Source organism: Chinchilla lanigera, unplaced genomic scaffold, assembly GCF_000276665.1.
Source record: "Chinchilla lanigera isolate Chin_1 unplaced genomic scaffold, ChiLan1.0 scaffold00012, whole genome shotgun sequence".
Lineage (NCBI taxonomy): Eukaryota > Metazoa > Chordata > Mammalia > Rodentia > Chinchillidae > Chinchilla > Chinchilla lanigera.
Window position 1 is genome coordinate 25,287,547 of NW_004955413.1, and position 27,950 is coordinate 25,315,496.

The 27,950-nt window shown below is 50.3% G+C and overlaps 1 protein-coding gene and 1 long non-coding RNA gene across 2 annotated transcripts; one reads left to right on the forward strand and one right to left on the reverse strand.

Moving 5' to 3' along the window:
- On the reverse strand, positions 1-3,221 carry LOC102029952. The gene is made up of 3 exons (XR_260111.1): positions 3,134-3,221; positions 639-834; positions 1-484 (listed from the first exon to the last, which is right to left on the reverse strand). It is a non-coding gene; the product is annotated as an uncharacterized LOC102029952 (long non-coding RNA).
- Tab1 (TGF-beta activated kinase 1/MAP3K7 binding protein 1) lies at positions 3,187-27,721 on the forward strand. The gene is made up of 11 exons (XM_005379290.1): positions 3,187-3,314; positions 17,855-17,991; positions 18,334-18,487; positions 18,698-18,784; positions 19,164-19,302; positions 20,453-20,566; positions 21,165-21,276; positions 21,717-21,861; positions 23,262-23,484; positions 24,666-24,828; positions 26,216-27,721. The coding sequence occupies exons 1-11, from the start codon at positions 3,282-3,284 to the stop codon at positions 26,421-26,423; spliced, it is 1,515 nt and encodes a 504-aa protein (XP_005379347.1). The 5' UTR covers positions 3,187-3,281; the 3' UTR covers positions 26,424-27,721.
- The last annotated feature ends 229 nt before the right edge of the window (positions 27,722-27,950 follow it).

Genomic DNA, 27,950 nt, shown 5'->3' on the forward strand with positions numbered 1-27,950 from the left:
TATTAGATAACAGACTGGAACAGTGAGTCTGAAGTTCACTGGGGAGTTACTAGGAATACCGGAAAAGTTTTCCAGGCCGACGGAACAATGTGTCTGAAGGCAGATGCAGGAAAGGAAAAGGCTGTTTGGGAAACTGCAAGTAATCACCAGAGCCTCTGCTGGGAAGAGCCTCGGAGGGTCTGCTCACTCCTAAGTTTGCTGGGAAAGGCTGCAATTAGACCTGGGTTCACATCCTGACCTCTGTTTTCAGGGTGACTTGCTAAGTTGGGGTCTCTACTTTATAAAAGGATAATAAATATCTCACAAGGTTGGAGAGCTAAATAAATAAGTCCATGGATGAAAATGCACCCACAGTGTCCCATATACAGTAGGTGTTCCATGTATATTTATAATTTTTCTAAAAAACTAAATTGTTGATCCAGAGGTGTGGCTCAGCAAGAGTCCTTGCCTGGCATGCACAAGGCCCTGGGTTCAATCTTCAGCACTGGATAAAAAAAAAAAAAAAAAAAATCAAGTTGTGATCTGAATGTAACAAACATCAGCTCCCACCCCAAGTCAGGATTTCCACACCATCTCATTTAATCCTAGCAGGTGGGGTGGGCTCCCAGTCCTGATTCCAGACTCTCAAAACAAATTACCTAGCCCTTTCTGCCCTCTTCAGGGCAGAGATTGCTCACAGCTTCCTGATTCACTTCATTAGTAGCAAAGCCTGCATATAGTTGGGCACTCTGAAGCTCAGTGTAAAGCCTGCATTTCCAGCCTCCCTTGCAGCTAGACATGGTTATGGGGCTCAGCATGTCAGCAGAAGCATCATGTGGAACCTGTGGAGGTCTCCTAGAAAGAGAGAGTGCTTGCAAATAAATGTTTTTTTAATTCAAAAGGGAAGAAGAAAGGTGCCATCTTCCTACCTTCCTCTTCCCTGCTGACTGAACTTGGACAAAATAGTGGGAATCCAAGCAATCATCTTGGACCATGTGGAGCTATGTTGGTAAGACAGCAAGATGGTGAGCTCTAGACTGCCCTCCCATCCCACTTCTGAATCACTAGCTCTTCTCTATTAGCCTACCTGTCAGTATTTGCTCAGGTTCAAGTTCCCCCCAACCTAAAAGGAAAAATCCTCCCTCTATCTCAAGTTCTTGTCTTTGTCCATCCTCTTCAAAGAACACCATCTGTGAAGGGCTGTCTTTTCTCAAGGTCTCCATGTCTCCACCTGCAGCCATTCCTCAGCTCCCTGCATGAGGGCTCTATCCTCCTATTCTACTGACTGGCGTGGGCCAAGGTCCCTCTAAACATCTAAATCTAGTGGGATTCCCTCTGCTATCTGCCAAGTAGATCTTTCCAAAGCATCTCACCACTCTTCACCTTGGGCTCTGTGGGCCTCATGTCCACCCCCTGCCCCTCAGCTGCACATTTTCTGCTGTCTTGCACATTTAGTTTCTGTTTTGTTTTTTTTTTCCTAGATAAGATCTTGTCGTTCAGGCTGATCTTGCACTCACTATGTAGCTCAGGCTGTCTCGAACTTGCAGTGATTCTCCTGCCTCAGCCTCCCAAGTGCTGGGATTACAGGTGTGCCCTACCATGCCTGGCTCAGCTTCTGTTCTAAGTCCTGGTTCCCTGTAACTAGTCACTTGACTTCTTGTCTCAAAACACTTCAAACTCAAAGAGTTTAAACTGAACTCATGGTCATACCTTTTTCCTTTCCCCCAAACTTACCTGTCCTTGCCAGAAATCTGGGAGAATCTTTGATACATCTCTTTCTTCCCATCACCACTACCTTAGTCCATTTTCTGTTGTAGTAACGATGGAGACTGGAACGTCACAAGGAATAGAAATCTATTTTGCTCAGGTACTTGGAGGCTGGGAAGAGCCTGGCATTAGTGTCTGATGAGGACCTTCCTGCTCTATCGTGACAGGGCAGAGAATACCACATGACAAGACAAAGCAAATGCACAACTTCAGGGCTCTCCCTCTTCTCAGAAAGTCACTAATGCCAGCATGGGGGGCCCTGCCTCATGACCTCATCTACCCGAATGCCTCCCAGAGACCTCTGCCTCCAATCAGCATCAGCATATGAATATGGGGGGTCTAAGTTCTCAACAACAACCTTTTGGGGACAAACTTCCCAACAAACCTTAGCAAACATCCACACCACAACCAGTGCGTGGTTAAACCTGACAATTTCATTTCCTAAATACAATCCAGCCACTACTACTAGCCAACTCAGCTACTGCCATTTAGAACAGTCATTTAATTGATCTTCCTGCTCCTAGTCCAATCACCCTAAAAACCTCTTTTGTCACACCAGTAGTCAAAGGCAGCTACCAAGAGGGCTGTGTCCAAGGCTTGTTTAGAGGCCATCAACTTCCCTTTGCCCTCCAGATGGACAGCGAGACTCCTGCCTGGGGCCCACACCCTTCACTCTTGCCTCCTCCTTCTCCACCCCAGCCATGTGCTTTTTGAACCCACCGCTCTTTCCTTGGCTCCTCTGCACCACTCTAACCTGGCCTCATCTTCGTGTTGCTAGCCAGAATTCTCCCCATCACCATCCATAAACTTCTCCTCCTAGCATTTAGAAAAACTTGAAACGTCTGTCTTGTGTACATAAACGCCTGTCCTCCGCAGTTCCAACATTAGCTTTTGTGGGCCTCTTTTGCCGGTGGTCCCATCACTCCAGGGTCAAGTGCAGACATCCAATGAACATCTGTTGAGTGACTGAATAATTTGTGCTCCCCTGCTCCCACTGTGTTCATAACACAAATCTAGGGCCTTAGGAACCCCATCTAAAAGACATCCCAGAGAAAGTGCACACCTACAGACAGGCCAGGAGGCCAGGTGTGGGGGCACACCCTTGTAACCACAGCATTGAGAGGCTGAGGCAGGAGGATCCTAAGTTCAGGCATAACCTGGGCAACTTAAGAGATTTAGCAAAACACTCTCAAAAATTAAAAAAAATTTAAAAGGCTGGGGATGTAGCTCGGTGGAAAGGCCCTAGGTTCAATCTTCAGTACCAACAGGGAGTGGGGGTAGGCCACAGGGCGAGGAGAAGTTGGGTGAGGATTGTAAAGAAGCACAACACTGTGCCGGTCCTCCCTGACGCTGGAGAGAGAAGACTGAAGACCGCGCCTGCGCACACCTTGCAGGAGGCCCGACGCCTCCTCGGCCCCAGGGTGGCGCTGTGCGCATGCTCCCCACAGCGCAGGCAACTCAGCGCTTTCGGCCGCTCTAGCCGCTCTTCTCGCTGCCCCGCTGGGACGCGGGCGCGCCGCGGGGGTCTCTCCAAGATGGCGGCGCAGAGGAGGAACCTGCTGCAGAGTGTGAGGAACCGACCCGCTCTCCGGGTTGGGGGCTGGGAGCCCGGTGGGATTGTCGGGTGCTGGAGCGCCTCCCTCTCCAGGCAGAGTGTGACCGCCGCCCTCCCCTCATTCCCAAGGCTGGAGGGCGCGGGCAGTGCGCCTGGGACCCAGGGCTGGCTCGGCCCCTCGAGGCCCGCGCGTGCGCGCTGCGGGCGGGAGGGCTGGGGCTCAGGGACGCCGGGGTCCTGCGCGGTGGGGGCGTCCTCGAGCCGGAAGGGAACGTGGCGCCAGCGAGTGTTGTAACATAACAGCATCACCGTGTGTAAGGCATGCTGTGACCCAGGCATTGTACTCCTTTACATTCGTGTATTTAATTTTCGTAGCAGGCCCGGGAAATAGATACTGTAGTTATACCTATTTTACAGATGAGGAAACTGAGGCACAGAGAGGCGGTCATTTGCCCCAGGCCACACACTGGTAAGTGGCAGAGGCAGGATTAAAACCACGTAGTCTCATTCCGGAAACCCCTTTAACCTCTGGGCTTTGCTGAAGGAATGACAAGTGGTGATGACCTGGGTTTTGGTCCTGGCTCTAACTCACTGTGTCTCCTTTGGCCTCAGTTTCCTTTCCCTGAAGTGGGAGTGGGGACCTCTGGACCTCCATAGCTCTGCCCCGGTCTTGCACCGCCTGCATCCTCACAAGGTGCATCTGTACAGAGACACACACCCATGCTGACGCCTTGGCTTCTTTTGCTCTGCTAGGGTTGGGGTGTCCTCCTCTGGCTCCTTCCCTGTCATAGTGATACAGGGGAAATAAGTGTAACTCAGCCTGCTAGATGTCAGATATGCCAAGATTGTGTTCCCCAAAACCGAAGAATGAGTTCGAAGGAACAGTGGAGGTTGAGAATAGGAAGTATTTATTGAGAGAGCTCTTGAGAGACTGGAGGGGACCTGAAAAATAGGTTGCCACGGACCCCACTTTACAGAGGAAGTTTTACAGACCAGAATCACGAGATGGGTACAAAACCCTGAGGTGGGGATAATGTGGAACAAAACTGTGATCACCCAGTAAGATTACAAGTTCGGCTGCTTCAGTAATACTGACTTAGTGGGAAGCAGGTCACACAGCAAGTGTACATGGAAAGAACAAGGACCTTTTTGGGAAGACAATTAAGGGGTCTTGGTCAACCACCGGGGTGACGGATGCTGATTTATTGTTTGTCTCTCGGAGAGGCATGTAGGCCTGGTCATTTTGTGTTTATCTTGAGGCCTTGCCTCCAACAGATGTACGCCCGGCCCCATTTGTAATATATTTTCCTCCTCTGTATTGACTCCGCCAAGAGCCTGGCCCTGTCTGACTGCCTGTGATATTTTTATGTAGCTTAGCTGTTTATAATAATAGCGCTTGGAATTGCTTATGGAGGTCTGAGCCTCCTAAACGAGAAAGTGGGCTCCTCCAGGACAGGGGCTTGTGATACCCTGCTTACAGCTGTGTCCCCAGCACCCACCACTACTGTGCTGGGCACTCAGGAAGTATTTGTAAGATAAGGAGTAAGGTATTGGTAGCCGGGTCCAGCGCAGGCCTTGCCTTACAGTCATGGGCCTTCGAGGGTCTTGAAGCATTGGAACTGGAGGGGGAGGGATGCCCTTTACTGCTGCATGCTAGTGCAGGCTTTGTGTGGACTGGGAGAGAGAGGTCTGCCCCTCTGCTTTGTAAGCCCCGGGAGGACAAGGCCCTTTTATCAATGTCTCCTTGTAGGAGGTACCCAAGAAACACAAGCTGGACTGTGGCATTGAGAGAAAGAGGGGCTGGGAAGAAATGGTAGATGGTACAGGCTGAGTTGGCCAACTGAGGAGACAGTGACCACAAGGGTCCTGCAGAGCAAGGTGGTTGTTATCTTCGCTGCTCTTGGGTGTGACAGAGCCTGAGGGATTTGAATTAGGTGAGCTTTACTAGCTTTCGAATGTGCTCTCTGGGTGATAGTGGACTTGTTGGTTTGGTTTGGTTTTGGAAATTGAACACAGGGCCTTTGCACTGAGTTACACCCCTTCTCTTTTTCAAATTTTGAGCCAAGGTCTAAGTTGCCCAGGCTGGCCTTGAATTTGCTATCCTGCTGCCTCTGCCTCCCAAATGGCTGGGATTACAAGTGTGTGCCACCTGCCTGGTGGTGGTACACTCTATTAAAGAAAACATTTTAAACACAGCTTTTTTGGTTTTTGGTTGTTTTTTGTCTTTTTTGAGACAGGGTCTTGCTCTGCAGTTTAGGCTGGCCTTGAGCTCACTTTGTAGCCCAGGCTGGTCTCAAACTCACAATGATCCTCCTGCCTCAGCCTCCCGAGTGCTAGGATTGTAGGCATGCGCCACCATGCCCGGCTGTTTTTTGTCTTTAAGACAGGGTCTCACTGTGTAGTTCAGGGTGGCCTTGAGTTCACTGTGTGGCCCATAGTGATGCGAAGGCGAATGAAGCATGGTGCCCACCCTCACTGCTTTTGCAGTCAGTGTGAGAGGAGCACAGCACTCGTACAATGTGTAAGGCACTCACAGGCCAGTGTGGCCCCGCACTGGGCACCCAGGGCACACGGTAGAGAACTGCAGAAGGTTTTATTGTTCTTTTTTTCTTTTTTTTTTTTTTCCTGGTATGGGGGATTGAATCAGGGCCTTCAGACTGAGCTACATTCCCTGCCCTTTTTTATTTTTTATTTTGAGACAGTGTCATGCTAAATCACTAAGTTGTCCTGGCCAGGCTCTAATTTGCAATCCTGTCTCGGCCTCCCCCCATGCTCGGATTATAGGCATGTGCCATCACGCCCAGCTTGCAAAGACTTTAAAGGACAAGTTGGAATTTGCCACTCAGAGGCAGGCAGGGACATTCACTAAGTTACCCAGGCCGGCCTTGCTGGTGTGGCCTTTGGATTCTATCCCAAATGTGATTTGAAGCTTCTGAGTGGCTTGGAGTGGGGCCCTGATGTTAACTGACTTATAATTGGAGAAAGATCCCTGGGTTTTTGTTGGTTTGTTTGGGAATGGTGGGGATTGAACGCCGTGTGTTGTCCTCACACACGCTAGGCAGCCCTTGTGCTTTTGAGTAGCAAGAATGGAAGAGCCTGGGATCTGCTGAGGGGCTGCTATAATTGTCAAGGTGCGAGAGGACAGGGGCTTGGCCGGGAGCTGGCAGAGAGTGATGGGAGTGTTAGGGTCAGGCTGTGTTTTGAAAGAGGAACTGGTATGATGTGCCCATGGGTTGAGTGTGCAGTGTATGGCAAACAAAGCCAAAACAGGCCAAGGCTGCATATGAACTTTGGTGGTGCTGTTTATGGGTTGCAGAGCCCTGGAAGAGGAGCACTTGTGGGCAGTGAGAATGAAGAGATTGATTTTTCCTGGGCTGTTGCTTAAGTATGAAAAGAAAATCGGCTGCACACAATGGTGCACATCTGTAATCCCTGCTACTTGGGAGACTGAGGCCAGGGAATGTAAAGTTTGAGACCAGCTTGGGAAATTTAGGAAGTTTATTCTCTGCCTCAATAAATAAGGGCTGGCAATATAGCTCAGTGATAGAGCACTCCTGGATTCGATACCCAGTATCCCAGAAAAAAGAAAGCAGCCAGGCCCAGTGGTGCATGCCTGTAGTCCATACCATTCCAGAGGCTGAGGCAGGAGAATCACTTAAGCATGGGAGTTTGAGGCCATCCTGGGCAACATAGCAAGACTCTCAAAAAAATAAAAAGAGAATCAACATGAAACCAGTTTTTTAAAAAAACTTAAGCATTTCCTTAGGCTTCCTGTGAAGTGACAGGTGCTAGGTATGTAATTTTTTTTTTTTAGCATACATTAAATATGTACCCACTAAAATGAAAACATCCATTTTAAAAATCCATTAGGCCATCACCGTAGGCCTTTTTTCCTTAGCGCTGCTGCTGGAGCTGCCCCAGTGTTTAGTGGCCCTTTGAGCAAGTGTTAGGGTCTCTGGTGATGGCGTAGACTCTGGTGATGGCGTAGAGCCTTCGGTGGAAACCCTATCAGGGCTCGAGGGCAGAAGCAAGTTGGCTGCAGAGAAGTTGGCAAGAGGTTTTTTAGAGAGGAGAAACTGCTGTCCCCGCCCCAGCCATCTTCCTGGGGGCATTATCCTCATTTTCTGAGCTTCCTTTTGGCCTCGAGGGCATTTGGTTGCTTTCACCACACAAACACTTGGCCTTTTCATACCATAATTTGATATTCAAGCTGTGGCCTGAACTGGGAACTCGCTTTGTCCACTTGAGCTGCCCAGGCCTCTGAGTCTGTGTGTGGACATTTGTGAACTCTGTTGGTGTGACCCAGGCACAAAGGTGCAGAGGAGCTCGTGCTGGAATAAATGTGCACGGTCAGTGGGCCCCTCCGGGCTTACACACGGTTGGGTCACCAGCGAAGCCTTCCTCACAAAGGACTGTTGGAAACTGCTTCACGAGAGCAAGTGGAGAGGAGGCCCTGTCTTCCAAAGCAGCCTTCCTCCTCACCGTATTTTCTGACGCTTTTCATGAGCAGTCCCTTGGCACTGCAGAGGAATTCCAGTCCCTGTGCTTGCTGTCGTGTGTGAGCGGCCCTGGCTGAGGGAGCTGAGTGTGAATCGCCCCCTTCTCAGCTGCCCAAAGACTCATGCCCCCTGCACTCGCCGGGGGCTGGCATTTGGGGATGTGGGAGGAAGTGTGCGTCAGCACCGGCGCGGGCGGTTTGTGTGACTCGCGCATACACGACCTTTCCGAAAATTGTTCACAGTGTGGGGGAAGGATGAGAGTCAGCAGGCTTGTTTGTAGAACTCAGCCTGGGTGCTTGGTGTGAGCATTCCCCAATGATGAGGGAGAGAGGTGGTGAATACACACCAGATAGCAGCTCACCCAGTGTTACTGGTTTGTATCTAGATGTCCCTACAAAGCCTCATGCAGTCATGGCACGGGCTTCTAGAGTTTGTGATTGGCTCATGGTCCAGTGGGATTATGGGTGTGAGTGCTACACTCATGGGCCATTGGGGTTATGGGTGTGAGTGCTACACCAATCCAGCATACAGTATAAGGGAGGGAAAGAGGCTTGCTTGCTGCTCCTCCCCTTTGCTCTTGTTGCTCTTGTTGCTTTTGCCGCTTTCCGCTACCATGAACTGTTGCCCTCTGCCATGTGCCACTCTGCTTTAGAGCAAGCTGCGTATGGACTAAAACCTCCACAAACTATGCGCTAAATAAAATAAGCCTTTCCTTCCTTAATTTTGGGTGTGGGGTATTTTGTCTCAAACGAGAGAAAAGTAACCAAGACACCCAGCCACAGTAGTGTGCTGGTGAATTTGGGTCCCAGGGGAAATCTAGGAGGGCCAAATACTCTTCTGTTCCCCCTCTAATGTAACCTCCTGCATTCTTGGGCCACTTGTTATTGAATCAATGTCTGAGGTGCTGTGGGGACCATATTCCAGTGCTCCACTGGAGGAGCACTCAGAGTATATCAGAAGCTGCCTGCTTGTCTTTGGATCCAAGACACCCTTATTATAAAAGACATATCAGTATTTTGTATACTACTAAAAAAAAAATTGCTACTTTAACTCATCACATCATCTCCAGACATGCTCACTGTTCAGGAGGGCAGTGAGTAAGACCCAGCCTTGCAAATCTGGAAGGCTGTTCTCTTTCAGTTCCCCTTCAGACTTTGTGATGCCGCCAAGACTTGGTTTGGTTCTACTGGGTTCTTAATGCTTTTCTTTTTCTTTTTTTTTTTTTTTTTTTTTTTTTTTCTCCAGTACCAGGAACTGAACTCACAACCTTGCGCTTGCCAGGCAGGCGCTTTTGCTGCTGAGCTAAATCCCCAGCCCCCTTACTGCTTTTCTGACACTTACCAGTCTCCCCCTTTTAAAACTTAGACCAGGGCTCCAGCTCAGAGTCTATAGCAGGCAGTAGGTTTGGCTAGAATTGAATAATCTAGTTTTGCTTTTGTTTTTTTACCTTCTAGGTATAGGAAATAATAACTGTCTTTCCAATAACGGTACTAAAAAAGTTTACTTTCAAAATGAAATTATGTGAGGAAAAAAATGTGACCATTTAAGGATTAAATAAGTGAGTAATTCACTGAAGATGGCATGGATAATTGAGGTTGAGAGGACACAGGCCCCTAGCACCAGCTGGGTTTGAGCAGGGACTATAGGGGTAGATAGGACTGAGAGAGACAAGAAAAGGAAGATTTTTATACGCTTTGGTAATTTCTTTTCTCTTCTTAACAGCAAGCTGAGACAAACTGGCTGGGAACTTAATGCTTAAAGAGGGCCAATGTACAATAAGTAGGACTTTGCTCAGCGGGGTGCATGCGTATAAATAGTTGGTTTGTCCAAGTGTGTCTTGTCTCTGTGACCGTACCTCTGGGGTCAGAAGCCTCTTCGTTTGAGGCTCCCAAAGTGCATCTGGCTTTTCAAGGAGGGCACATGTTTGGTGGGGATGTCACTTCCTTCCCCGCTTTTGGTGTGGTGTTCTGCCAGAAGTGGGTTAGCTTCCCACGCCTTTTGTTCTGGTCACCGTTTTAGAAGTCAGTGGGAATGCTGTGTGGAAGGCTTTATCTGTATGAGAGGCAGCAGCAGGAGACTGTTCATCTGTCAGGGTGAGATTCAAATCTATGTCAACAGTCTGCAAGGCTAGGGTGAAAGCACTAAGGTAGAGGCCGACCTATATAAATTTAGGTTTAAAAATTCTGTCTCAGGAGTGTGGCAGGGGGCACATGCCAAGCTTCACAGGAAGGAGCCCTTGCTATTTTAGTTGACAGCAAGTGGGAGTTCTCAGGCGAAGGCGAGCTAGCTGCCCATCTTTTATATAAATATGTGAAGGCTTTTGGTTTTCATGCGTGTGTGTGTGGTTTTTTTTTTTACCTTGCCACTTGATTTCTTTTGTTGTTTGATTTTAGTTTTATGAATTCTTTAGGATTTCTAGATATACTGTCATATCAACTGCAGATAGAGGTTGCTTTTCTTTTCCTCCTTTTCTTTTTTTATTATTATTTTATTTTATTTTATTTATTTATTTATTTATTTATTTTTTGGTCTCTTTGAGACAGGGTCTCCCTGTGTAGTTCAGGCTGGCCTTGAGCTCACTTTGTAGCCCAGGCTGGTCTCAAACTTACAATGATCTTCCTGCCTCAGCCTCCCGAGTGCTGGGATTGGCTCTTTTTTTTTTTTTTTTAAGACAGGGTCTTGCTATGCAGTTCAGGCTGGCTTTGAGCTCACTTTGTAGCCCAGGCTGGCCTCAAACTTGCTGATCCTCCTGCCTCAGCCTCCCAAGTGCTGGGATTACAGGCATGCTCCACCATGCCCGGTTTCTTTTCCTTTTTTTTATGTTCTTATTCTTTTCTCTTGTTTAATTGCCCAAGCTAACACCTCCAGTTGAGTTGTGTGGCTTTTTCTTTGTTATTGTTATTGTTGTTTTTGTTTTGTTTTGTTTCATTTTTAGTACTAGGGATTGAACCTAGTGCCTTTTGGCTGAGGTACATCTCCAGCCCTTTTTATTTTTCTGAGACAAGGTCTTGCTAAATTGTCCAGGCTAGGTTTGAACTTGCAGTCCTCCTGCCTCAGCCTCCCAGAGTGCTGGGATTATAAGCATGAGCCACCACACCTGGGTCGGTTGAATGTTAAGTTATGCTTTGTTAATGTCTCTTACCTTTCTCACTAAGTAAGATGCTGGCATTGTATGTATCCATAGCATGTATATACCTATACCATGTTAGGATTTGAGCCAGGCGTGGTTGCACACACCTGTAATTCAAGCCTCTTGGAAGACTGAGTCAGAAGGATTGCAAATTCAAGCCCAGCCTAGGCAACTTAATGAGACTTGTCTCAGATTTTTAAGAAGGGTCTGGGGATATAGCTTATTGGCAGAGTACTTCCCTAGCATGCATAAGACTGAGTTTAGTCTCCAGTACTGGGAGGAAAAAAAAATTATTGATCAATTTCCTGTTTCTTGAGAGTGTTTTATCAGGTTGAACAAATTGCCCTTAAACAGTGGCACTGGAGTCTGTTACTCAATGATCCAAATGCTGTTTGCCAGTTAATAAAATAATAAATTTCCAAACTACTACTAGGTCAACTTTATGATAATCAGATCTTATTTATTTATTTATTTATTTAGACAAGGTCTTGCTATGTAGTGCAGGCTGGCCTCAAACTCAGGGATCCTTGTGCCTCAACTACCTGAGTACTGCGGTTATAGGTGAGTCTTTTTTAAAAAGCACTTTGTGAGGGCAAGAGCTCAGTGGCACAGCGCCTGTCAGGCAAGTGTGAGGTCGTGAGTTCGATTCCTGGTCTCCCCCACCCCCCAAAAAAGAAAGAGACAAAAAGCACTTTGTGTGGAAGTATCCGGACCTGAGCCACAGTTCCTTACTGAAGAATAAGGTGCTTGTTAAGTAGATTGACTGCTGTCATGTTCGCAGGTTTTTTAACTTGTTTGGTTATCAAGTGTGGCTGCAGTGTACACACACCGTCTGCCCACCCCTGATAGCAACTCACTGGACTCCCACTGTGAAATGCTTTCAAATAAATTGTCCCTGAACCACAACACGCTGACAGGGCAAGATCAGCAGTCAGCTGATTGAGTGTGTTCCCTTCTTTACTTGTACAACATCTCTTCTCTAGCCTTTTTTTTTAAACTGGGAATCGAACTGTAGCCTTTTTATTTTTTTGTTTTGTTTTGTTTTGGTCTTTTTTTTTGAGACAGGGTCTCACTATGCAGTTCAGGCTGGCCTTGAGCTCACTTTGTAGCCCAGGCTTGTCTCGAACTCTCAACGATCCTCCTGCCTCAGCCTCCTGAGTGCTGGGATTACAGGCGTGCGCCACCATGCCTGGCCTGTAGCCTTTTTAATGGTATGTCTCTAACATGGAGTTGGCCCATACGTTGCTTGGGTAATGGGGTTTTTTTGCTTGGGTGTTGGGTTTTTGTTTTCTGTTTTTGGCTTGGATAATGTTCATCTTTTCAAAAGTATGGATTTGTTAGAAAGATGCCAGTGCCTAGAAGCCCCTGCCTGCCTACCATGGGAGTTAGATAATGGCAGAGGAAGCATGGTGATGTAGTGTCATGGCACAGGGTTTGCACCGTGCGCAAACTTTGTGTTGTTCATCCCATGTGCAGAGACGAGTGCAGGCCATCTAACCTTGTCTGTAGTATGGGCAAGACTCTAGGAAATGCATGTCTTCCCTCCGTGCTTTAAAGCACCTGCAAGCACTTACCGGTGCTGAGTAGTGACTTCTTGGCCCAACTTCTCTGGAGGACATGGGATATTCCTGGTTGGGGAGAAGTTTTTGTGTGTCTGCTCAGTCTTAGTTTCATTCCAGCTGGAGAGGGAAAGCAGGTCCTGGGAATGGGGTTTCCTTAGGAAGTTTATGTGCCAGGTTGTCTTGTCTTGTGTTTCCTTCAGGCCAGCAAATTCTTTCCACCTCAGGTCTCTGCACATGCTGTTCCCCCTGCCTGGTACCTGCTTCTCTGCTCTCTGCCATTCAGATCTGGTCTGGAGGTCACCGCCAGAGACGTCTGCTCCTCTGACTACCCCACCAAGAGGCCACCTGTCACTCTGTATCTTTCTACTCTGGTGTGTTTGCCGGAGCACATATCCTGGCCCAAACTGCCTTGTCTATTTATTGTCTTACACACTTGGAGCCTCTTCCCCGGAAAGCAGACCTCAAAGAAGAAGCTTCTCTGTTGTTTTCCCTTTGCATTGCATTGTGTCATCCCTAGGACCTAGATAATGCCAGCCTGTTGTGAACGCTCAGCAAATGTTTGTCGAATGAATGTGTGTATTGAGTTTACTATAATCATGTACCTTAGGTGGTTCTGAAGACGTTGTGTTCCCATTTATTATATTAAAAGCAACACTGATTTTGCTTTAAAATAAGACAGGTCAAGAATTTAAAAAAAAATTAGAGGTAGAAACGATTTTGTGTTACTAGGAAGTAGTTCTCCATTAACTATCATTTGACCCAGAAGTGTTAAACGTCGGTATCACTGGAATGGATGAATTTAAGCTCTTATTGTTACTTCATTTCCCTTGGTAGATTTTAGTCATATTTTCTGTTTGCGAAGGCACTAGTGTCTTCTCAACCCTATAGTGAAAAAAAAGTACAAGTTTGTAAAGAAGGCATAAATTTAGAGACATATCATGGTGCATTGGAAAAATCAACACAATGGAGATACCTTCTCCCTGTGTTGATTTATAGGTTTAAAACAGGTCAGATCAAATCCTGAACAAAAAGAGCAATGCTGGAGGCATCACAATACCCAATTTCAGATACACTATATAGAAGCCAGGTATGGTTGTGCATGCCTGTAATCCCAGCACTCAGGAGGCGAAGGCAGGAAAATTGTCATGAGTTTGAGGCTAACCTGTAGTACAGAGTGAGTTCAAGGCCAACCTGAATCACACGGTGAGACCTTGTCTCAAAAAAAAATTCATATATATATTGGGGGAGGTGAGCATGTGAACAAGTGCCTCTGTAATAAATACAGCACAGTGGGGGGAAGCTGGATGTCCACATGGAGAAAATCCTATCTTGTCCTATACCAAAATGAACTCCAAATGAATCTAAGGCCTAACTATAAGACCTCAAACTTAAAAAAAAAACCAAAAAACCAAAACCTCAAACTTTAAAACTACTACAAAAAACAGGGGAGACACTTGAAGATACAGACACAGGCAGTGACTTCCTGAATAGACTCCAAAAGCTCAAGAAACTATACCAAGAATGGACAAATGGGACTACTTCAAATTAAAAAGCTTCTGTACGGCAAAGAAAACAACAGAGTGAAGAGACCACCTATAGAATGGGAGAGAATCTCTGCCAGCTGTTGTTCTAACAGAGAGCTCATATCTTGAATATATAAAGAACTCAAAAAATGTTAACACCAAAAGAATCCAGTCACTAAATGAACGACTCAGCAGAACAGGCACTTCTCAGATGTACAAGTGGCCAGTAGGCAGAAGTGTTCACTATCTTGAGCCATCGGGAGTGCAAATCAAAACTACACGGAGATTCCATCTCAGTCAAAATGGCTGTCAAGAATATAAAATATACATACAGATACCTGTATACCCGTATTTACTGAGGTGCTGTTCACAATAGCTAAGTTATGAAATCAGCCTAGATGGATAAAGAAAATATGTGTATACACAAGAGTATTATTCAGCCATAAAGAATGAAATCATGCTATTTGCAGGAAAATGAATAGGACTGGAGATCATCATGTTAAGTGAAATAAGCCAGACTCGGAAAGACAAGTATTGGGAATTTTCTCCCATGTGTAGAATGTAAAGGGGGAAAAAAGATGACACTAAAATAGAAGAGAAACTAGTAAAGAAAAGGGTGTAAGGAGGAGAGGAAAAGGTGAGGGAGAGGAGGAAATGATAAAAATGTTATATGCATGTATGAAACTTACATGAAACCCATTATTCTGTAAATTAATAAGCACTAATAAAAATTAAACAACTGTCCCTATCAAAACTCCAACAGATTTGTTTTGTAGCTATAGACACACTGATTGTAAAATTTATACGAAAACTTGGGAGGCAGGAGGATCATTGGGAGTTTGAGACCACCTTGGGCTACAAAGTGAGCTCAAAGCTACCTAAACTACATAGCGAGACCCTGTCTCAAAAAGACAAAAAATATATATATTATATGGGAAGATGAACGAAATAGCTAAAACAATTCTGAAAAGTTGTTAGAGTTAGAAAACGATTTAGTTACAAGAATCCCACTAGCTGATTTGAAGCCTTACTATAAAGCTACAGTAATAAAGCTAGGTAATAAAGTGTGGTTTTGGTGGTAAAATAGACACACAGATGAGTAGACCAGGATAATCATGAATAGAACCCCACAGTATGCCCAGTGAATTTTTGACAAAGGTACAGTGATAATTCAGTGGAGAAAAGCTAATTTTTCAACATGATATTGGAACAATCTATATGTAAGAAAAAGTTGACCTAAATCTTGTCTTAGGCAGAAATTAATTTAGAATGGATCACAGATTTAAGTGTAAAATGTAAAGCTATATGTACAGCTTGCACAAGAAAACAGGTCTGTGTGACCTTGGGCTGGGCAGAGCTCTTAGATAAGACTCCAAAATCCTGAAAGATGTGAGGAAAAAATGGGCAAAAGAAATGTCAACAAAAACTACAAATTTTGCTGAGCAAAAGACACTGTGAAGTGAGTGAAATCACCCACACCCACGCTTGGTTTTTTGAGACAGTCTTACTGTGGCCCTGGCTGGCCTCAAACTCAGGACCCTACCCCGACCTCCTGAGTGCCAGCATCACAAACATGTGCCACCCTGCTTGGCAAAGTGAGTGAAATGGTAAGCTACAGTCTGGGAAAACTGCTTACAAGCCATCGGACAAAGGACTTATCCAGAACATGTAAAGAACTCTCAGAACCCAAGAGTTAAGAAGACAACCCAGTTAAAAAGGGGGTATAAGATTTAGACACACACTGAAGAGGATCTGTGGGTGGCAAATAAGAACATGAAAAGGTGGTTATCACCATTAACTGTTAGGGAAGTGCAACTTAAAGCCATGAGTTTCTGTGGCTGCTTAGAATGTCTGAAGTAAAACACAGACAATACTACATGGTGGCAAGGATGCAAGCAGCTGTAACTCTTGTGCATTGCAGGTGGTTCTGCCTTTCTGGAAGAGTTTGGCAGTTTCTTATAAATACACCTTTACCGTGTATGACTCAGCAATCTCACTTCTAAGTATTTACGCTGGAGAAATGAAAAGTGCCATTTAGTCACCTGAATGTTATAGCAGCTCTCTTAATAAGTACTAGAAACTGGAAACAGTCCGATGTCCTTGCATGGATGAATGGGTAAACAGACTGGGACATCCACTCCAGGCAGAAGGGGAACTGCCCAATAAAGAGGAACAGGCTTTTGATGTTCGCAAGCAACTCAAGGGCATAATGCTGAGTCAGAGAAGCCAGCCTCTAAAAGTTGTGTCCTGCCCAGTTTCATTTGTATGCCTTTCTTGAACAGACAACAGTTATGGAGACCAGGCCAGTGGTTGCCAGGAGTTAGGGGATGATTCTAAAGAGGTATGATGTGGGAGTGTTTTGGAGTGGTGGGGCCCCTCTGTGTCCTCAGTGTAGCAGTAGTTATAGAGACCTCTATGTGTGTTGTCAGGATTTGGACACCGAGAAAAGTGTAGGCAAGTTTTAAATTTACTACTTGTTAATTTAAAAATAACACAGACTCTCACATCCTGCAGAAGTTGCTCCGTGGAGCTAAGAACAGAACTCAAGTGCTAAAATAGATAAATGCAGCATACAAGCAATTAAAATAGAAAAAAGTCTATAAAGTGGCTCCCTGTCAGTATGTAGATAAACAGAAGATGAAATTTACCACAAAAGCTAGCCACAGGCTATTTACATACCTGATTACAAAAGCCTGCTAGAGTGGGTCTCACTTTGTTTTTGAAGGTCATTACCAGTAACATGTAAGAAATTACACCCACTGGTCATCTTTATTTAATGTTTCAATACAGTTTTCATCCAGATTTTAGTGATCTCCTTGAAATTGAACTTTGATCCTCCCAGTTATCATAGTTTGGTTGGGTTCCACAGGGTGGGTGGCCCCAGGAGTACCTTTGTGAAGGAGGCACAGTGCTCAAGTGGGGCCAGGTTTGCAGAGAGGCTCTCAGGGAAGGGCAGAGATCATGCCTGGCTCTACCTCTGGAGCCCCTTTCGGCTTAGAAAAGTACTGCGGCTCAGGTGCACCCCAAAGAGATTTAGGACTTTCAGAGTCTCTGGGCCTGGGCCAGGGCCTGGCCTGTGTGTAGAGCTCACCGTGACCTGCTGAGCAACCTGGTTGCAGATCCCAGGGGCACAGTGGGAGGAGATGAGGCAGGTACAAGTGGTGGCACGAGGGGACGGTGAGTATAGAAGGTGGTGACTTCTCACCTGGAGAGTCCCAGAGAACACAGAATTGCTAGACAAGAAGAAGCAGGTGTTGTGTGTGGAGGGAAACAGCAGAATGTGCCCAGAGCTGCAAGGTGAGGTCTTGGCCGAGAAGGGTGTGGCAGGGGGAGATGGAGAGCAACCCAGTGCCAAAGAGAGTGACTCAGAGCTTGTCAGTCCTAAGGCCAGTCCTAAGCACCTGTCTGAGAATCACGGGTGGAGAGCCGGTTACAATGTACCAGGTCAGACGTTCTCAAGGCGGAGCCTGCAGCCTGCAGTTGTCAGCTGTGCCCAAGAGAGCACTTTGCGTTGTGCGGCTAACCTCTGCAGGGAGCAGTGGGGCCACACAGAATTTCCTGCCAGGACTTGCTTTATTTATATGTGTGTTGGATTCATGTCATAAGACAGCTCCCTCCCGAAAACCCTGCACTTAGGAATGCTGCCCTCTTTTGGGATTCCTGGGACATCATGAAAACGGCAAGCCTTTCTGCCGGTGTCTGTTCACATAAGCATCATTGTTTTTCAGAAAGAAGCGGAGGCCGTGGGCCTGCTAGGTTTTTGCTGGAGAAGAAATCGAGGTGGGGTCTGCCCTGGGGAAGAAGGTAGAGGTTCACAGTTTCCTGGTGTCCTTTCCCAGGAGCAGCAGCCAAGCTGGACGGACGACCTGCCGCTCTGCCACCTCTCTGGGGTTGGCTCGGCCTCCAACCGCAGCTACTCTGCTGATGGCAAGGACAGCGAGAGCCACCCTCCAGAGGACAGCTGGCTCAAGTTCAGGTGTGCATGCCAGCATTGTTGTCCTGGACAGGGGACGTCAGTTCGCAAGCAAAGAAAGGCCCTGCGCTTGCCACTGTTGTGTGGGGCTTGCTGGGGAGACGTGGCCCAGGAGAGGTGGCAGCCCGTGGTGTGGCCACATCTGATTCAGTCCAGGACCTGCTGCAGGGTAGGGAAGGGCATCCTGGAAAGTCACGGACACAAGGAAACAATGGCTAAAGTGAGAGCACCCAGGTGGACACCTTAGCCTCCGCTGCTGTATCTTGTGTCTCCCTCAGTTCCTTCCCTTGTCTTCCCCTCATCTGGGAGCCCTGGCCTCAGACTTCTTTATGCCTCCTCTGCTAGGAGTGAGAATGGTTGTTTCCTCTATGGAGTCTTCAATGGCTACGATGGCAATCGGGTGACCAACTTTGTGGCTCAGCGGCTGTCCGCAGAGCTCCTGCTGGGCCAGCTCAATGCCGAGCACACAGAGGCCGATGTGCGGCGGGTGCTGCTGCAGGTAAGGGGCTTTGGCGGGCTGATCTGGACTTCCAGAACTCATGGCTATGACAGTGACCAAGGTTGGTCTGCAGACTGCTGGCTTCTTTACTCACCAGCAGCAGTTCCCCATCCCCAGGAGTCCAGGGCCACGCAGGGTTGGCTCTGGAAGAGGTACTGGGTGTGGCAGTGGTGTTTATGCCAGCCTCTGCCCTACCCTCTGTCACACCAGGCTTTTGACGTGGTGGAGAGGAGTTTCCTGGAGTCCATAGATGATGCCTTGGCCGAGAAGGCGAGCCTCCAGTCCCAGCTACCCGAGGTAATCACTCTGTCTGCCTCCGGGAAGACCTAAAGGTACAGCGGGCGGTGGTGAGGGGTCTGTCCTCAAGGGGCCTCTCTGGCCACTGTGGGCAGCTTCACCCAGGACTCGGCTTTGGGCAGGCAGGGACAGGTGGGAGGAGATACCTTTCCAGGACCTGTGGCCTGAGTCAGTCACAGTCTTGTCACCTACCTGTTCCCATCACCCACCGGCACTTTCAGGGCCCCCAGAGCTAGGTCGTCACTGGCTTTCCCAGGGGTGCAGCCAGCTGTCATCCTGACCTCACAGCACTCGCAGCCTTACTTCCAAGGGAGGGCTGGGGTTGCTGTTTTGGTCCCCAAGCACCACCCCACCCTGACCTCTCTGATGTGGGTTGCAGGGTGTCCCTCAGCATCAGCTACCTCCACAGTATCAGAAGATCCTGGAGAGACTCAAGGTGCTGGAGAGGGAGATCTCAGGAGGGGCCATGGCCGTCGTGGCAGTCCTTCTCAACAGCAAGCTCTACGTTGCCAATGTTGGTGAGCTGCCCACCACGGCCCAGGGAGGAAGGGCGGGTAGCTCGGTGTCAGTGTGCTTGCTGGCAGTCTGCTTTCTAGACCCCTCACACTTTATTTATTTTTGTTTGTTTGTTTTTGAGACAGGCTGTGTAGTTCAGCCTGGCCTTGAACTCACTATGTAGCCCAGGCTGGCCTCAAACTCATGGTGATCCTCCTGCCTCACCTCCCAAGCACTGGGATTATAGGTGCGCGCCAGCAGTCTGGCTACCTGGACACTTTAGAGACCAGTTGTCACTTTTCCTCCTCACTCCGTGGCATATATCACCCCAGCTGGAGAAACAGATGGGACAGAGGCAGGTGCGGCCCTAACTGGCTGTGACTTTGGGGGAGTCACACCCTGTATCTAAGTGGCCTCAGTAGCTGCTGCTTTTGGAAGAGGTACCTGGCATGGAGGTCCACTCTGCATCCTCATGAGCGGTGCCAAGCTGGGGATAGGGACATTGGGATTTTCAGGCAAAAGAAGAGGCATTTGGGACCCAGAGAGGGGTATGTACAGTGTGAGTTCTCTGTAGAGACCCCACTGATGGCATCCCTCCCTCTCGTCCTTCTGGCACTAAGCTTTCATTAGGGAACATTTCCCAAAATCCAAAAAACACATGAGCAGTGTTCAGTGAACCACACATCCCGCCCAGCACTAATCATCACACGTTGTGGCCAGTCTTGTTTTATCCATGGCTCGTCTTGTTTTATCTGTGGCTCTTTGGCCCCAGATTATTTTCAAGCAGACTCCAGACTTCACAGTATGATAGCTGTAAAAATTTCAGTATGGATCTCTAGAGAAAGATTCTCTAATTAAACTCATAATCCTGGGCTGGGGATTTAGCTCAGCAGCACAGCACCTGCCTGGCAAGCTCAAGGTCGTGAGTTCAATTCCTGGTACCAGGAAAAATAAAAAATAAAAATAAATAAATAAACTCATAATCCTGTGATTGCACTGTGAATGCGTAACCTGTCCTCTGCTGGTGGCTTAGGCTTAGCCCAGTGGTCTCAGCCTGGGTTGTAGCTCTCGTGCAGTCCACGTGTGAGACGCCTGCCTTCCCTCCTGGTCTCCTTAGCAGGTCCCATCCTTCTCTCTGCATGGTTTTGCTCAGCTGCTGAAATTCTGCCACAGGTACAAACCGGGCACTTCTATGCAAGTCTACAGTGGATGGGCTGCAGGTCACCCAGCTGAACATGGACCACACAACTGAGAATGAGGATGAGCTCTTCCGCCTGTCGCAGCTGGGTGAGCACAGGGAGTCGGGCCAAGGGGTCAGTGGCAGTGGGCATCCAGTCTCCTGTGCTCACCCCGTGCCCTCCTTTGGTGGCCAGGACAGAGAGGCGTGTAGTGGAGGGGCCGTGAGCTTGGGTCTGGAGACAGCCACTTACTAGTGGGTGACTTTGGAACTTACTGTGTGCCTTAGTTTCCACGTGTGTAACAAAGATAATAGTAACTCCTACTCAGGATGTTGTGAGGATTAAAAGAGTTAATAAATGTCCATTGCTTCCTGGAGTGCCCAGTACATGGTAGGTACTCACTGTTACTGATGGGGACTAAGAGCGGCCAGAGATTCCAGCTCCACCACAGCCATAGTCTACCTTCCCGGATGTGGAAGCAATTGTGGGGCAGACACGTGCAGAGGCAGTGACTGTGCTGCTCTGTGCTGGGAGAGCAGGCCGTGAGAGGGGTGCTGGAGTGCAGGGGCAAGGGCCCTAAGGGGGTTTCTGAGGGGTATAGAGACCAAAAATGCCGGGAGATGTGGGGTTAGCTGCTGCCTGGCACCCTGCTCTTGTCTCTATATCCTGTCACGGGCTGGGCTGTTGCACTCTTCTCCCTCTGGCAGGTTTGGATGCAGGAAAAATCAAGCAAGTGGGGATCATCTGTGGGCAGGAGAGCACTAGGCGGATTGGGGACTACAAGGTCAAATACGGCTACACCGACATTGACCTGCTCAGGTAGGTGGCCAGCGAAGCTGCTGCAGGGGGCGAGGGGCAGGAGCAGATTTCAGGCTCTGGGACACAGCACAGTTGAAGCAGTTCAGAGACCAGGTAGTTCAGAGCTTACTTCCTCTCAGAGAGGTGGGTGAGGCGGGGCCGGGGCCAGTAGGCAGGAGTTGGGGACGTTGGAGCTAGGCTGACACATGAGGTGCCCAGCGTGGACAAGGCACTTGACCTTCACCATCCTTACCCTATAACCTCCGCTAGCTCCACCCTCAGCTTCATTTTAACAGCTGCCCTCAGAAGACAGGGCTGTCTGATTTTCTCTTTCCTTTTTCTTTTCCTCTTACCAAGTTATGTGTTTTACTCTACGCTGTGGGTGTAGAACCTTCCCCTGAGGAGAATGAGTGTCCGCCTGAGGGCCTTTCCACACAAAGCCCTCCTTCCACTCTTTCCAGTGCTGCCAAGTCCAAACCAATTATTGCGGAGCCGGAAATCCATGGTGCTCAGCCTCTGGACGGGGTGACTGGCTTCCTGGTGCTGATGTCCGAGGGGCTGTACAAGGCCCTGGAGGCCGCCCATGGGCCAGGGCAGGCCAACCAGGTGAGCTGGGCTAGGCAGAGCAGGTGACTGTGGCACATGCTGGCTCCAGGGTGAGATGCGCCCTGGCGACCTGGAGTTCTGATTCTCATGTGCTTCACCAGATATCTTCTCTGGGTTCAGAGCTGGGGCAGTGGGAAGGCCGCGCTCCAAAACACCCATCCCAAAAGCAGTGCAGCAGTGTGGGTGCCATGGACATGCAGCGCAGCATTGCTGTGGGCCCAGGCAGGAGGTCTGGGCTGAGGCAGAGCCCAGAAAGGCTGTGATCTGCTTCATGGAGTTCTGCCAGGGGACAGTCTTGGGCCCAGCTTTCCACCAATGCTCTCAGGGCCTTCACATTCCTGTTCTGACCCTCTCCCCTCTAGCAAAGAGAGTGTCACCTCCCCTTGAGGGACTGGCATTAGGTGTGCCACATCCAGGTCCTCAGCCAGTAGGGGCAGCTTATCTCTCCCACATGGCAGATGTCACCCAGCGTGACTCTAAGGCAGTCACTTAGGATTTGAAGGGGAAGCTGCCTCCACCTGACCTTGGGTTGCTGGGTGGCTAAGATATGCCTCGTCTGTGCTCAGGGTTTTCACACTTTATGTCCTGTTACGCATCGCAGCCACCTTACAGTGTGGAGGGGCAGAGCTGCCTGCCACGTGGAGCAGGACGTGGGGCCCCCTCACCCTCGCAGCTTAGAGGGGCAGCGCTTGCTTCCACATGGAGTAAGGACATGGGCACCAGAGCTCAGGGCCTTTGCTGAGGTGTTGTGGTTGGTTAGTGATGGAGCTGAGCCCACAGGACCAAGAACAGATCCTTTCTCCTGCCTGCCCTGCCTTTGTGCCTCCAAGAGCCTTCGGTTAGCCTTCACATAAGGGACATTGTTTGTGCTGCTGATCCTTTAATCGGTGTGGTTTTCTTTACTTCCTCTTTGGTCTTCACAATGGAATTATCCAGTGGCTTCTAGTAGGTTCTAAAATATACTGGCCAGGTGACTTCTCTGAGGGTGGGGATGCTGCCTTCATTCTCTCTACCCACCTCCTGACAAAATTCCTGGCATATGGGAACCTACAGTAAGTTTGTTTCCGGAAAAAACACTTATTAACAACTATTTATACTGGGTTCTTAGTCCGGCCATGTGTTACACAATCCTTGTACTAATCCAGTGAGCTGGGTATTGTCCATTCAGAGGTGTATGAGCCAGTGATCAGGTGCGGCACAAGGACACACACCTTTCCTAGTGAGAAGGTTCCAGAAAGATTATCCTGAATACCTTGAAAAGTTTAGATTACAACTTGCCTAGCAGGAACTTGCTATACCTGCCGGGCCAATGACCCCTAAGTTCCCATCAGGGCTCTGGAATTATGGCCCTGTCCCTGAGTACCCCTCATTCCTCACCAGGTTCTCACTCCTTCCACCAGGAGATCGCCGCAATGATTGACACTGAGTTTGCCAAGCAGACCTCCATGGATGCAGTGGCCCAGGCCGTGGTGGACCGGGTGAAGCGCATCCATAGTGACACCTTTGCCAGTGGTGGGGAGCGTGCCAAGTTCTGTGTACGGCATGAGGACATGACCCTGCTGGTGCGGAACTTCGGCTACCCACTGGGTGAAATGAGCCAGTCCACGTCAAGTCCGGCCCCAGGTACAAGCGCCCTGCAAAGGCAGCGCCCAAGAGCGAGTGTGGGGTCACCGTGTCTTCCCTGCCTGGAGGAGGCCTGGCTTCGAGTTGCTTTCACTTGGGCTCTGACTTCCAGCCTTCCTGTACTGCATGCTTTTATTCCTTTTGTCTGAAATACAAGGATAGTACCTCTTGCCCTGGACTATCCCCCTGATCCACAGACAAACAGTGTGTAGCCACAGGGCCTGACAGAGATGTGGAGGCTGGTGGCTGATTGCCTGCTGCCCAGGCGTGGCCTCAGATACGTCCTTGAGTCCCCATTAGCAACCCTGAGGACCGGAAGAGGAAACCACCAGCGTGAAGGGGCCTGGGTGAGGTTTGCAGCATGGACAGATGGTCAGGCCCTCATACCTGCCCATTGTGGCCAGGGAAGATGTGTTTTACTTTCTTTTTGTTTTCCTTTCTTTACCTCCAGTATTGAGGGTTGAACCCAGACCCTTTATACTGAGCTACCTTCACAGCCCATTTGTATTTTGAGACTAGAGCTCACTAAGTCCTAAGTTGCCCAGAGTGGGCTCGAATTTGCAGTCCTCCTGCCTCAGCCTCCCAGAGTGTAGAGAGATGTACCACCACACCAGGCTTTCTTTTTCATTCTGAAATCAAGTGGCCCGAGAGCAGTGCCGATGGAGAGCAGTGCCAATCGGCGATCCATTCTTCTCAGTGCTCCCCTACATGGCTAAATGCTAAAACTCTCAGTTCCTGAGAGCTGCATTTCCTTTTCTTCTTTAAACAAGCAAACCTCGGGGTTGAGCGTCACAGATGGGCGTGTTCTCCCGTGAACACCAGAGTTTCTCTGGTTTGTTGTTATTGCAACCATATTTTTATTGGGTCAGCCTTAGCAAGGGGAAGGGTGACTTCCGGATGAAAGTGGCCGTGGGGAGCCAAGCCAAAACACTTTCATCGAAGCAGTGCCAGCCCTTGGATTCTGTTCTTTTCTGGAGCACCAGTGGGCTTCCCTACTGAGAAGTGGTCCCAGCAGTCTTCAAGAGTCTGGCCAGGGACAGTGCGGGGCTGCCCCCTGGACCGGGACCACACAGCTTGGGGAGCATCTCAGACACCCTGTCAGGCCCTGGCGCAGTCCTGCCCCCTTGGCCCCTTTCCCTCCCCACCCCCACCCCATGCCTACTGCCTTCTTCCCCTCACAGCTGCAGGGGGCCGTGTGTACCCCGTGTCCGTGCCCTACTCAGGCGCCCAGAGTACCAGCAAGACCAGTGTGACCCTCTCCCTCGTCATGCCCTCCCAGGGCCAGATGGTCAATGGCGCCCACAGTGCTTCCACCCTGGACGAAGCCACCCCCACCCTCACCAAGTGAGTCTTTCTGTGCTGGGGGGTTGGTGATGTTGGGTGGGAGGCCCTTGGGTCTCAGGCCTCCCAGACTCCCCTCCTGGCCCCTGGCTGAAGCCACCGTCCTTAGAAATGGCCAGGAAGGAGTTGGTCCGGCAACTCATTGCAGCTGGATCTGGAATGGGGTGGAGGTTTTGGGGGCACAGTGTTTGGGAGACAGGGCATCCTAGCTTTCATCCAGTGGGAAGGTCCTCTTGTTCTTTCTCTTTATTCCCTGTCTCACCCTCAGGGTGATGAAGGGTGGCTCTCCCCAAGGCATCTGTGCTTGGGGACATCCCCTGGCCCGTACTGGCTCACGAGAGCCCCTGCTCTCCAGCTGCAGTGTCCATTTCAGCTCCGAAGCCGTCTTTCTAGTTGAGGGCAGGCGAGAATCTGGTCACACAGTGGGTGGGTCAGGTGACCCCCACACACACTTGTGTGGAATGCATGCCCTGCCCCCACCCCACCAAAGCCCAAGATCTGGTTTCCACATTCCAGCCTGGTGCAGAATAATAGAGATGCCACACCCAGCCCATCTGAGGGCAGTGAGCAGGATGTGGCCAATTAGGAGGGCTGGTAGGGAGGGAGCAGCCAGGGGCCTTCCTTCCCCTGCCGCCACCACAGTGAGTGGAAGGGGCTGCCCGGCTGCTGAGGGCCACGGTACCTCAAGCATGGTCCTTGTGCACAGGCAGGGTAGCCTCCCCACCCCTGCTGTCTGCCCCAGCTGTGTCCACAAAGCAGAATGTGACCTGTGTAGTCCAGGGTGAGGCAGGACAGCCAGCATCCTTTGCCGGACTCTGGGCTGCACTGTGGGCCCCTCCCCCACCGCAGGCATTGCTCTGCTGGTGCTCGAGTGGGCAGGGCAGGGGCTGAGAAGCTGTGACACAGGGTGGGTGTCCAGGGGTCCCTGGGAACACAGTACCTGTGTCCCCCACTGGCCAGTGAGGGGAATGAGGGGGCGGGGAAAGGGAGGTTTTCTGGAGGAAGCGACCTTCCCGCCTGTGACCAGCGGCTGGCTTATGGGGAGCCTGGTGCTCTGTAGCTGCGTGCTGTCCCCAGGACTTTCTGAAGGGCGGGTATCCTGAGTCTGTCTTGTTCCATGAGGCAGTCACTCACCGTGGATAGCTGTTCAGCACTAGAACCGAGTGTTCTGCTTCATGTTTGGCGCTTTAAACTGCCATGTGTAGCTAGTGCTTAAGTACTTTAGACATTTCATTCATTCCTGAGGACATCTGGCCTGGTGGGCATGAGGCCACCTTTACCGGAGGGACCTGTGACCCAAGGGCCTGGTGGAGGCAGGGGCTGCTGTGTCCCCTGACTGGAAGCCGAGGCCCTTGGATCCACTGTCCTGACCCCTCTCCTCTGCCCACAGCCAGAGCCCCACGCTGACCCTGCAGTCCACCAACACGCACACCCAGAGCAGCAGCTCCAGCTCCGATGGGGGCCTCTTCCGCGCCCGGCCAGCGCACTCACTCCCACCTGGTGAGGATGGCCGCGTCGAGCCCTACGTGGACTTCGCGGAGTTCTACCGCCTCTGGAGCGTGGACCACGGCGAGCAGAGTGTGATGACTGCGCCATAGCTGCGAGGAGGGAGTGCGGTGCGAGCAGGACCTCGTACAGGCCAGGCCCTGCACAGGCTCTGCCTGTGCCATGGAACCAGTGGGCCTACTTGTCCGTGCCTGGGCATGGCACAGGACAGGAGGCCCCTGTGGGCAGCCTGAAGTGGGACTCTGTCATTCCTCAGAACAAGGGCCCACACTTGGAAGCCGGGCTGGCCTGCCAGCCACCACGCGTTCCTTCGTCACATGCAGCAGAGTGGACGGGCCATTCTGGGGACCCAAGTGGCACAGGCCCAACAGGCACTGCTCTCTCAAGGCCGCCCCCTCTCCGGAAATGGCCTGTGGCTGCTGCCTTACCTCTGGATGGCAGTTTCCCTTCCAGCCTCTCTGCCCCAGGATCCTGGCATCACAGGAGAACCCAGGTGGGACCTTTCCCAGTCCCTGGTTCAGTCACGATGTCCAGGAGGCCGGGGAACAGGTGGGTCCCTGAGATGGCCACAGGGTAGCAGGTCAGGTAGAAAGGACAAGACAGAACGACCTGAGAAGCACGCGTGACTGGTGTGCCACAGGCTGCTTGGGCCGGGGAGTGGGAGGCACAGGCCTGCTGGTGCCAGGAAGCCACCATGGGAGCGTCACAGTGTACACTTTGCACCCGGTGTGGGCCTGTCCCGGCTCCGGGTGGCAGCGCTGGTGAGTTAGGGTGCTCAGCTGCAAAAGCGTAGGGGTTCCTGGAGCACAGCTGCCCTGGAAGGCTGTGGACTTTCGGCATACACATCACGTTTACAAGCACAGAGGTGAGGATTGGGCTGGCCTGCCCTGAGTGGACCATGTCTCACATCCTCTGCCTTCAGTGGGGGGGGCGCCGTCAGGGCCGCTGACAGTTTTGCTGCTCCCATTTTCAGAGAAGGAAGCAAGCCCAGGAAACTTGCTCCTTGCCCACGTCTTGCCGTGTTAGCAAGATGCTCAAGATGGAGCTCAGCCTGTTGCCTTCTCATCAGTACTGGTGCCCGCTAGATTCTGGCACTCCCACCCTAGCCACCCTGACCCAGTGTGCCCACCTACAGTGCACTGGGGCTCTCTGCAGCGTCAAAGGCTCCGCTCACCCGAGTCCCAGAGTCCACTGCCCTGCTGTGGAGCCGGGCCTGGTGTGGTGAAGTCAGCACGAGCGATGAGAAGGCAGATGCTGCCAGCGGCCCCATTGCCCTCCACTGTGAAGCCACCTTGTCCTGCCGCAGAGGCTCGGGAGTGGGGCTCTGTCCCAGGAATGGCTCTGATGCTGTTTGGCCTCTACAATAGAATCATGTTTTTCATGCAGTCAAGTCACACGTGGTGGTGGTACGCGTCGAAACAACGGTGCTGTGGTGTCTGTCTCGTGTGACTGTGTGTCCCGGGAGGGGCCGCCTCCTGCTCGGCTCGGAAGGGTGAACAAGGCCACTGGGCTGCTACGTGGCGCTTGGCAGTGTCCCTGCTGCCACTTTAGCACCCAAGGAGCAGTACGGAGCCCTGCACCCTCTGCATCCTGCCTGTAGCCCACATGGTCACAGGGGC

Bases quoted from the DNA above. Each gene is read 5' to 3' on its own strand.
- Tab1 (XM_005379290.1), top strand. From the start codon at position 3,282: ATGGCGGCGCAGAGGAGGAACCTGCTGCAGAGT. The intron at 17,992-18,333 runs GTGTGCATGCCA...CTCCTCTGCTAG, and splicing joins GACAGCTGGCTCAAGTTCAG to GAGTGAGAATGGTTGTTTCC. The intron at 19,303-20,452 runs GTGAGCTGCCCA...ATTCTGCCACAG, and splicing joins GCTCTACGTTGCCAATGTTG to GTACAAACCGGGCACTTCTA.